General features: G+C 43.1%; 1 protein-coding gene across 2 annotated transcripts; it reads right to left on the bottom strand.

Annotated features, from left to right (window-relative positions):
• Positions 1-8526: 8526 nt before the first annotated feature.
• Positions 8527-11201, bottom strand: LOC123447557 (flavanone 3-dioxygenase 2-like). Of its 2 annotated transcripts, XM_045124163.1 has the most exons (3): positions 10867-11190; positions 10502-10752; positions 8527-9474 (listed from the first exon to the last, which is right to left on the bottom strand). In XM_045124163.1, exons 1-3 carry the CDS (start codon positions 11044-11046, stop codon positions 8871-8873), a joined length of 1035 nt encoding a protein of 344 aa, XP_044980098.1. In that variant the 5' UTR covers positions 11047-11190; the 3' UTR covers positions 8527-8870. The 2 variants fall into 2 exon arrangements, with proteins under 2 accessions (XP_044980098.1, XP_044980097.1); XM_045124162.1 differs by having other exon boundaries at positions 10502-11201.
• Between the last annotated feature and the right edge of the window lie 557 nt (positions 11202-11758).

The following is an 11758-nucleotide window of genomic DNA, read 5'->3' as shown; positions in this document are numbered from 1 at the left end:
AGAGAATTACAAGGATATGAAATGATGCATAAGAGAGATCAGAAGAAACTCAAATAAGATTCATATATAATCTGATCATAAATCCACAATTCATCGGATCTCGACAAACACACCACAAAAGAAGATTACATCGGATAGATCTCCATGAAGATCATGGAGAACTTTGTATTGAAGATCCAAGAGAGAGAAGAAGCCATCTAGCTACTAGCTATGGACCCGTAGGTCTATGGTGAACTACTCACGCATCATCTGAGAGCTCATGGTGTTGATGAAGAAGCCCTTCGTATCCGAATCCCCCTCCGGCAGGGCACCAGAACATGCCCCAGATGGGATCTTGCGAAGACAGAAGCTTGCGGCAGCGGAAAAGTACTTTCGATGATCTCTTAATTTTTTTCTGGGATTTTATGGAATTTATAGGCGAAAGTCCTAGGGCAGAGGTGGCCCAGGGAGCCCACAAGCCTGGGAGGCGCGGGCCCCCTGGCCGCGGCTAGGGGGCTTGTGGGGTCCCTGCTGGCCCCCTGCCCTGATTCTCAGGCTTCCCGATCTTTTTCTGTTTCGGAAAAAATCTTTTTGGCAGTTTCGTTCCGTTTGGACTCCGATCAAAATCCTCCTCTGAAAGGGGTCAAAAACATGGAAAAAACAGGAACTCGCACTTGGCACTGAGTTAATAAGTTAGTCCCAAAAAAGATAAAAAAGGCATACAAAACATCCAAAGTTTGACAAGATAATGGCATGAAACCATCAAAAAATATAGATAGTTGGAGACGTATCTGCGGTCAAGAATGTCCTTAAGTACCTGAAAAGGACTAAGGAGATGTTTCTCGTTTATGGAGGTGACGAAGAGCTCATCGTAAAGGGTTACGATGATGCTAGCTTCGACACAGATCCGAATGACTCCAAGTCACAAACCGGATATGTATATGTTTTGAATGGTGGGGCAGTCAGCTGGTGCAGCTACAAGCAAGACGTGTGGCATCATCTAGATGTGAAGCGGAGTACATAGCTGCTTCGGAAGCATCTCAAGAAGGGATCTGGACAAAGGAGTTCATCACCGACCTTGGAGTAATTCCAAGTGCATCAGGCCCGATGACACTCTTCTATGACAACACTGGAGCTATTGCCATAGCCAAGGAGCCCAGATTTCACACGAAGACCAAGCACATCAAACGCCTCTACAACTCCATTCAGGACTACGTCCAGAAAGGAGAAATACATATTTGTAAAGTACATACGGATCTGAATATTGCAGACCCATTGACTAAACCTCTTCCACGAGCAAAACATGATCAACACCAGAATGATATGGGTGTTCGATTCATCACAACGCGACTAGATTATTGACTCTAGTGCAAGTGAGAGACTATTGGAAATATGCCCTAGAGGCAATAATAAAGTGGTTATTATTATATTTCCTTGTTCATGATAATTGTCTATTGTTCATGCTATAATTGTATTAACCGGAAACAGTAATACATGGGTGAATATATAGATCATAATATGTCCCTAGTAAGCCTCTAGTTGGCTAGCTCGTTGATCAACAGATGATCATGGTTTCCTGATCATGGACATTGGATGTCGTTGATAACGGGATCACATCATTAGGAGAATGATGTGATGGACAAGACCCAATCCTAAGCATAACACTAGATTGTGTTGTTCGTCTGCTAAAGCTTTTCTAATGTCTAAGTATCATCTCCTTGGACCGTGAGATTGTGCAACTCACAGATACTGTAGAAGTGCTTTGGGTGTATCAAACGTCACAACGTAACTGGGTGACTATAAATATGCACTACGGGTATCTCCAAAAGTATCTGTTGAGTTGGTACGAATCGAGACCGGGATTTGTCACTCCGTGTGACGGAGAGGTGTCTCTGGGCCCACTCGGTAGAACATCATCATAATGAGCTCAATGTGACTAAGGAGTTAGTCACGGGATGATGTGCTACGGAACGAGTAAAGAGACTTGTCGGTAATGAGATTGAACAAGGTATAGGGATACCGATGATCGAATCTCGGGCAAGTATCATACTGATAGACAAAGGGAATTACATACGGGATTGATTGAATCCTTGACATCATGGTTCATCCGATGAGATCATCGTGGAACGTGTGGGAACCAATATGGATATCCAAACCCCGATGTTGGTTATTGGCCGGAGAGATGTCTCGGTGATGTTTGCACGTCTCCCGAACCCGTAGGGTCTACACACTTAAGGTTCGATGACGCTAAGGTTATAGAGAAATAGTGTACATGGTTATCGAAGGTTGTTCGGAGTCCCGGATGAGATCCCGGACGTCACGAGGAGTTTCGAATAGTCCGGATGTAAAGATTGATATATAGGATGAAAGGTTTGGACATCGAAAATGTTTCGGGCGTCACCGGTAGCGTACCGGGACCACCGAAAAGGGTTCCGGAGGTCCACCGAGAGGGGCCACCAACCCAAAAGGTGACATGGGCCAAAAGGTGGAAGGAAATCAGCCCAGAGTGGGCTGGTGCGCCTCCCACCAGGGGCCCAAGGCGCAGGGGAGAGGGAAGGGGGGAAAACCTAAGCCAGGTGGGCCTAAGGCCCACCAGGGGTGCGCCACACCCCTCCTCCCCTCCTCGCCGCCACCTACTGGCGCAGATGGGGGCTGCCACACCCCTTGGGGGTGGGAACCCTAAGGGTTGCGCCCCCTCCCTCTCCCCCTATATATAGTTGAGGTTTGGGGTTGTTTTGGGACACACGAATCTCTCTCTCTCGGCGCAGCCCTACCTCTCTCCTTCCTTGTCCTTCGCGGTGCTTGGTGAAGTCCTGCTGGAGTTCCACGTAGCTCCACCGCCACCATGTCGTCGTGCTGCCGGAGCTCTCCAGCAACATCTCCTCCTTCCTTGCTGGTTCAAGGTGTTGGAGACGTCACCAGGCTGCACGTGTGTTGAACGCGGAGGTGCCGTGATTCAGCACGTAGATCGGAATCACACCGCGATCTGAATCGTTGCAAGTACGACTCCATCAACCGCGTTCTAGTAACGCTTCTGCTTAGCGATCTTCAAAGGTATGAAGATGCTCTTCCATCTTGCTCGTTGCTGGTCTCTCCATAGATAGATCCTTGTATAGCATAGGAAAATTTTGAATTTACTACGTTTCCCAACACGAGTAACCCCCACCTCTCAGCACCAAGACGGCAGAAGAAGGCGAGGGGACATAAATTTCTCAGGCGGCGACAGTTGCACGAGAAACCCTACGTTTCCTATGACACTTACCACTTGAGTAATTTAAAAAGGGCAAACACATGGCAAAAATCAACCCATTCCATTGACGGATTGCTGAAATCAAAACCTCCGAGAGCCCAACCAATCTCGTCCGGGCCCAAAGCTTAAACCGCCAAAGTACCCTACACCGGTAAATCCTATTTGGCGCTGCAGGTGCTGGTTAAAGTGCATTTTTCTTAACCGGCGCATGCAGTTTTCGGGCATGGGCCGGCTCATGTCACTTCCAGCGGGAGGGAGGATTTTCCGATTTTGAGAAGCTTGTGGAAGCTTCTTAGATGGGTTTCTCTCATTTTGGTTTTTTCAGGACTGGTTTTTCTTCGATTTGTTGGTTTCTTTTCTTTACTCTTTTTAGTACTTTTTCATTTGCATTTTATTTTATATAATTTTTCATTCTTGGAAAAATCGCTGCCTTTTTTTGATAAACTTTTTTTCAATCGAACAATCTTTTCTCTAAATTAATGAATCTTTTTCAAAAAATTATGAATTTTTTCTTATAATTCGATGAACTCTTTTTTTTAATATCAGTGAACATTTTGAAATTTTGATGAACTTTTTTTAAAATGGATGAATGTTTTCCAAATTTAATGAACTTTCTGAAGATTTGTGAACTTTTTTTTTCAGTTCAATGAACTTTCCTAAAACATGCATGATTTTTTAAAAATTTAATTATTCTTTCAAGTTATTGAACTTTTGAAAATACTGATATTTCTTTTCAAATTCAGTGAACGTTTTTTCAAATTCTATGAATGTTTTCAAACTTTATGACCTTTTTAAAAACATTGGTAAACTTATTTAAAAATTCATTGACTTTTTGTCAAATTTAATGATTGTTATTCAAATTCGTTACTCTCGTTCTATTTTGTGAACTTTTTTCAATATTAATGAATATTTTTTCGAATTGGTGAACTTTTTTTGAAAGATTTGATGAATTTTCATATTTTTTGGGAACTAATTTTTAAATTCAAGATGTTGTTTTAAGATGCATGAGCATTTTGTGTTTTTATAATTTTTAAATAGTAATTTAAAAGGCAACGATTGACCAATTGGACAACTGATCAACCGCGACAATTTTATTTTTCCGAAATTCAACGACTAGTGTATGATATCGAGCGACCACCTTTTTGTTGAGCCGGCCCAACATGGGATGCTGCAGGAGTCAGTAGCGGCAACGAGCGTCCGCAGCGCGGGTGTCCGCGGCGCTGTATAGGAGCACCCGTACTCTGCTCCCACCCAGAGGTCCTATCTGCCGTTCTTTGTGGTAAAATGTCGACCCCATGCATAGGCGGAGATCCCACTGGAAGGCCCAAGTTAGCGAACATGAATTTTTTTTGTTAAATTCATTATTTCTTCCTTTTCTAAACTTTTTTATTCATTTTTAGTTTCTTCTCAACTTTTCATGCTTTTCCTTTTTAAATAGTACACACTTCCAAATTGTTCAGATTTTTTAAAATTTTCATGCTGTTAGAAAATTTTCAGTTTCTCAGAATATGCAAGTGTTTTTGAAAATTTATTAATAAATAAAAAAATATACCCATTTTATAAATTGATCACAAATTTTCAAAAAATGTGCTTATTTTCAAATTTTCGTTCAAGTATTATTAAATTGTTCACATTTCCAAATTTGGTTCCCAAAATTAAAAATATGTTCGTCATTTGAAAAATTGTTCCTGTTTTCAAATTTTGATTGCAAATTCAAAAAATGTTCGGGTTAAATTTTTTTTGCTTTTAGAAAATGGTCAGTTTCTCAGAACAAGGAAGTGTTTAAAAAAGTTGTTCATAAATTTACAAAATGTTCAAGCTTAACAAGTTGTTCACCAATTTTCAAAAAATGTTCTTACTTTCAAATTTTTTGTTCAGGTACTAAAAAATTAGTCACGTTTCCGAATTTTGTTCCAAATATTGAAAATATGTTCAACAATTGAAACATTGTTCCCGTTTTCAAATTTTGCTCACAAATTCAAAAAAAAATCAGGTTTTAAAAATGTTGTGCTTTAGATAATGTTCAGTTTTTAGAACATGAAATTGTTTGAAAAAATTATTCTTAAATTCAAAAAAAATATACAGTTTTAACAAGTTTACCACAAATTTTCAAAAAATGTTCTGGTTTTCAAATTCTTGTGCAGGTATTAAACAGTTGTTACGTTTCCAAATTAAATTCGAAAAATTGAAAATATGTTCGTCATTTCAAAAATTGTTCTCATTTTCAAATTTTGTTCCATTCTTGAAATATCTTAACAATTTTTAGAGAAAGGGAAAAAATCAAACTCCGCAAAGAAAATGGAAACTCGAATAATTTTTGAATCCGTTAACTTTTTATGAAACAGAAAATTGCTCCAACTTGGATTTGTTTGTAAAACGAGAATATTTTTAAAATCTTTGAACTTTTCTGAAAAAACAGAACACTTTTTTATGAAATCACAAATATATTTTTAAACCATGAAATGTTCATAAAAACGAAAAAGAACATGAGAAAATAAGCATAAAAAACGAAAAAGCAAGAAGGAAAACAAAACCACTAAGAAAACCCAAACATCCAGACAAGAAACAGAGCAGGAAAAAGTCAGTTAAAAAACCCGGAGAAAATATTCCAGAATGGTCCTAAACAGAAAGCTGGTGCTAGCGTTCAGTGGGCCAGCCCACTCCACTCGCGTCTGTGCGATATGACGCAACGTGCGGCATATAGAAAATTCCCTCCCATCACTCCGCCGCCATGGCCGTTGGCGCCGGCGACCGCTGGAGTTGACTGAAAAAAAAAGCAGAACCGTATTCTTCACTCGTCGTCGGCGTTGGCGCATTGGACGATGGCGAGGACCACGCATGAGTACGTGCCACAATATTTGAATGCACACACCACACATCGCAAATACACACAAGTAATCAAAGAAAAGATGTGCCCCTCTGGTAGTACTCAATCCCGTTGAAAGCAACAGAACATACCAGGCAATTAGTAGCTTGTAGAGCATGTCATGTTTTCGGCTGCAATGTGCAGCTTTAATATAGGCTTATTAATTTCGTGAGTTGCCCATTCTTTTACATGGTTTTGGTTGAAAAGCTTACACCAAGTGAGGAAAAACCCATTTTATTCAAGCATCATCATCATTTGGCGCTGCATGCATATGCAAAGGCCGGAGGTAAGGGAAACGCTTTGTACCAGTAGTCTCATACGAAGCAATCGGCAGACCACATGTGAACCATCGATGTCCAATTAATCCCACGGTCAAGGTCTTCCTGATACTAAATTGCTAACCACCCATATTTAACGCAGGCCCTGGTCCCTTTCCCGTCAGGGTTGAGATCTCTCCCGTCAATCTCTCCTGAACCTCCGTTCCTCTCTCATGGCTCTATCGCATCCTTCCTTTGAGCTCATCATCAACATTGTCGCCCTTGTCCTGCCCTACTCCGCCACCCAGGTTGTTCCGTCTCCTGCGCATCGTGCTCCCTTCCCACCTTGCCGGAGACGAAATCCATCGCCCATGATGCAATCCACCACAACGCCCAAATCTAATCCCCTCTACCGACCTAATACTAAAAGAAGCGGTCGCTAGTGACCTTGGTGGCGTGCCATCACGGCAGTAGGTGGTCGTGCTCTCCATCTTCACCGTGTTTGTTGCCCATGAAGTGCCTGGACCTTGAGATTTGAACCGGCTGCACCCGTAAGGCAGAGAATCAGGAGTGGCCTCCAGTTCTTTTGCCCTATTCGAAATCCTTCCTGTGATTCAAAAGGTATTGAATTTCCTGATCCAACTTTCGTTCCATCATCATCTGTCCCACGCACAGATTCTTATCATATGATATTTCCAGCAACCATGCTTTTTAAACACTGGATACGTGCTTCAACCTTGCTGTTTTGTTTGCGTCGAGGGGTGGAATTGGTTTGTAGATCACAAATTGATCGACGCACACACAAGTTGGCAACATTCAGTGCTATTTCTAGTTACAAAATTACATGCTCCCACTAGATATGAATTATGTTGAGATAAAAACAAACTGATGCTTCTTAATATCCATGATTCCTAACTTTGTTGTATGTTTTCTTCAGTCCAGATAGTTTGGGGCCAAAGAAACACACTTCTACTATTTGTGTTGTCAAGAGAAATTTTTGTGTTTAAACACTACCATCATGCTTCCTGTATTTCATATACATGCTGACAGTGGCAAGCCGATTTTTTTTGTTTTTTATTGTTGAATAATGCCAAATCAAATTTTAAAAAATCAACGACGGTGTGGCATAGCATGTATGAAGCGTACATGCTTCTTACATGGCAATGTGAGAACCTCTACTTCATCGCTACCGTACCATATATGTAATACTTGTTGTTGCTTCATATGTACCTTCTGTACTTATGCATCATGGCTAATAGATTATGGATGTATGTTTCAAGCAGTTGTGTGTTGGCCTTAGAACTGATGGGCGCAGCCGTTGACATATATGGAGGCAACTGATGCCTACACTAAGAAGTGTGATCAATCATGATACTTGGATCAGCCCTACAATGAGGCCAACTGCAAGCGAAAGGAATCATGTCTACGGTCTATAGGGAACATACAATTTGTTGACATAAGGAAGCATAGTAGGCAGTGTTGGTGACTTGAACGAAACGAATTGTATCATGTATGAAACTTATTGTAAGAATGAATGAAGCAGGAAACAAACTTATGTTCAAGTAGAAGCAAATTAATTTTACCATGTAAGCACTTCTATTATTGGATGGAAGCAAATTTTCTGGTTGGAAAGTTGATAAAAAAGATATATGAGACCCAAATTTATGATATGAAAACATATTCTTAGATACAAATTTTGATACACGGAAGCAAAGTGTTTGGAAAAAGAATTACGTCCAAAAAAGTTTGGTTGTGATTGAAGAAAATTATTTCATCGGTGAAAGCAAGGTTTTGCTGCATTAAGAACAAAATAAAATGTTACGCGGATGCATTTTTCATCGAAGCAAATTCGCTATGCACTAGAAGCAAAAAAGGAATTGTCTAGAAAAAATGTTGAATAAAGTACGAAAATAGAAGAATTTAGATGGACTTTAAATTATATCCTTGCATGATTTTCGGAAGAAATTAATTCAAGGAAGAAAATAGTATTGTAGCAACGTAATCACAGGAGTATAATGTGGAAACTAACTAGAGGAGAAGTGGGTCATACGTTGGGCACATAATCACGCCTTGCAAGTGCAATCGATCTAATGGCTGTCCAGTGGTCTGATATACTGCTAGGGATCAGTAGTCTGATCCCTAGTGGTGCCCCGGAGGTAACCCTCCTTTCTTTCTTAAAGAAAATCAAGCATCATCACACATCATTCTATTCATGACTAGAGAATCTTAACAGCAACGACCCATTTCCACTCGGCTAGGCTACCTATAGTCCTTGTTCTTTTGAACCATCAACAGGGAAGCTATATATGATGACTAAATACTTAACGTATTAATTTGTAGTCATCTAACCCGGTTAAAGATAGGTCATGTTGTCGTCCCCGGTCGGTGGCATACAATACCAATACACTCTCTGGACTCCGCCGGTTGTAAATGACCTGCAAAGGGGTCCTTCAATCGAAAAGGCCAAAAGCATACACTACCTTGCCTCTTTTGGACAGAGCTAGCCAAACCCTATTCTTCAGTCGTTGACATCGGCGTTGGCGCATTGGACGATGCTGACGATCGCGCTGGTCACATTGGCCAACGCGTTCATCATCCTCGCTGCGGCGGAGACCTTAGCCGCGCCGCCTTCTTTCGAGCCGATTGCTGGTGTGCCTCCTGCTTCCGCACCGACTCCTTCTGTGCCACATACTGCCCCACCACGTGTTGCCGCACCGACTCCTTCTGTGCCACATACTGCCCCGCCGCGTGTTGCCGCATCGACTCCTTCCCTGCCACATACTGCCCCGCCGCCTGCTTCCGCACCGGCAGCTGTTGTGTCGCCTGCTGCCCTGCCGAGGTTGATGATGAACGTGTTGGGCCGCAGGTTGACGGCGATCCAACGACCTTCCTTGAGCACCCGCAGCCCGGTGACCTGCTCATCCATCATCAGGATGGTGAGGGCGTTGTAGGTCAGCTCTGGCGACGGGCACTTGGGGTCGAAGTTGGCCGCCATGTGCTGCTCCTGCTCGCCGAGGACCTTATTGATGTAGTCCTGCTCCAGCCCCAGGCTCTTCGATATCGCTCCGTAGAACTGGAACCCGAGGTCCCGGACCTCTTTGCAGTATGTGCCCATGGCATTCCTGGTTCATGCAAACACACGGCAGCTGGTTAACCATATATATGTCCGGTTGTAGATGCTCTTAGTTTGATACGTATATAGTACATCCGTGGTTGTTCCAGGTGAGTTTGTTTGATAACTTGCTCAGTCTCGTGAATCATGAGAAAAAGTGTGTGTTTGTTTGTCTGTTTACGGTTGAATCTAGGAGGGAAATGCTAAAGAAATTAGTGGTGTTTTTGGCATATCAGTGACAAAAGATGGTAGCTAAAACAGTTAGGACCGGTACGAAATAATGCCAAAGTAATCAAGGAAAAGTACTTTCAAAGCATTTTTACAGCATAAGGATGTGTCTAGGACACATCTAGATGTGACATAATTATTACACATCTAAATAATTAAATCAAGCATAAAAAAAATACACACAAATCTCTACATAAGATCAATGATATAAAACTTAGATGTGCAATACTTATCTCACATCTAGATGTGTTTTAGCAAAACCGATGGATATGTCTAAGACACATCTAGATGCAACATAGTTATTACTAATCTAACGAATGAGAAACCCAAATTTCATTAGGGTGCCCCATTTTTCTTTTCGAAGATCCAGCAAATACTACTTTCTCGATACCAAAATATTTATAGTATTAATAGACTAACTTAGCCTGCTAAAACTACAAATATTTAGGTACAAAGAAAGCGTTCATTTTCTAAGGCCTTGTAGGCATTTCACACATAATGCAAAACAGTGGCGTATCTAGGGGGTATGCCCCAGAAGTTTAGGAAGCATTTTTTTTACCATGTAAAAACTAGCAGATTTTAAAGACCCATCCAAATCAATTGAAATAGACCTAACTTTTTAAAAGTGTGCGCACCTTTTATTTTATTTCTAGCTACGTCAGTGGTGCAAAACAGTTTAATTTCAGTTGTCTAAATGACTTATAAAACTGAACGGAGGAAGTAGTTATTTGAGTGACTTATAAAAGTGAACGGAGTGAGTAGTTATATTTGCGGTTTTCTGGAAGTGATGAAGAAAGAGTAATAAATACCTCAAGGGCGGCGGATTGGCTGGCCCCTCCGCCGGCACGAACTGCTCGAGCGGGTGGCAGTGCAGCCGCAGGTAGTCGCGCCAGTTGTGGACGGTCTCCTTGCGCACGTTGAAGCTGGTGGATAGCCGCATCTTCTTGGGCGGGTCGTCGGAGTAGAGCTTGGCCTTCTCCTCCGGCGAGAGGCGGAAGAAGTCGTGCGCCAGCGCCATGGCCGCCCGCATCGCCTCCACCGGCAGCCCGTGGTTGAGCACCTGACGATCAGAAACCACACACACACACCACGCGAGCACGCACTGTGAGCGAAAGCAGAGCAACGCCATTTCCGGCAAAAACAGAGCAGCGTTAGGCGAAATGGGAATTGGAACCTGGAAGAGGCCGTGTGAGCTGCAGGCGGCGCCGATCTGGTAGACGACGGCGGCGCTGTCGGGGTTGGCGAGGTCGACGACGGGGATGTCGGCGTCGAGGCGCGGCCACTCGGACTCGGACCGGATGTAGCTGTGGGGCAGCGTGTGCAGCACGGCCGTGGAGATGAGCTGCTCCGCCATGCCGGCGGAAGAACGGGGGGAGAGAGAGATGGATAGGTGGCACGATCGTGGAGGGCGTGAGCAGAGGAAGTTCACGGAGAGAAAGAAGGAACGCCGGGGCTTGAGCAGGCGGGGGAAGTCGGAGGATTTATGGAAGAACGAGGAGAGAGAGAGATCGGACGGACTTCCTCACAAGTGGTTCACAAAAAAACACGTGGATGAGTGACCGTCCGTGAGTGTTCACAAGTGTGGACCAACATACGGCTGTGGAATAACGAGGGGGGAGAGAGAGAGAGAGATCGGACGGACGGCTGTGGATGTGGACACCCTCGTTCTTCCAACTTCCCCGAGCAGGAGAACATATGCCATCATACGTTCTACCAACTATAAGGATAGACATGCGACCAACATACGTTCTATCATGTGGACACCCATGCCAGACTTAGTTCTACCAACTCACGAGAGGATAGACATGCGAGTGTTGACCAATATATGCCAGACGAAACCGAGCAGGAGAACACCCATGCCTGTGTGATGATGAAGCATGATAGCGCCAAAAAACATACTACCAACTACAAGGACGATACAACATAGCGCACGCGTGCTATGCGGACCGACATATGGCATGAGACGACCACACCCATGCCAGACGGCACGGCTCCTGTGTGTCTCTCTCCACGTCTGGCATGTGCTAACAAAAAGGCATGTCTATCCTTCTCTCGTTGCCACGTCC

This window comes from Hordeum vulgare, chromosome 4H (genome assembly GCF_904849725.1).
Source record: "Hordeum vulgare subsp. vulgare chromosome 4H, MorexV3_pseudomolecules_assembly, whole genome shotgun sequence".
In the NCBI taxonomy this organism is placed as follows: domain Eukaryota; kingdom Viridiplantae; phylum Streptophyta; class Magnoliopsida; order Poales; family Poaceae; genus Hordeum; species Hordeum vulgare.
The sequence above is the reverse complement of the archived record's forward strand: the minus strand, read 5'-3'. Positions and strand labels throughout refer to the sequence as shown.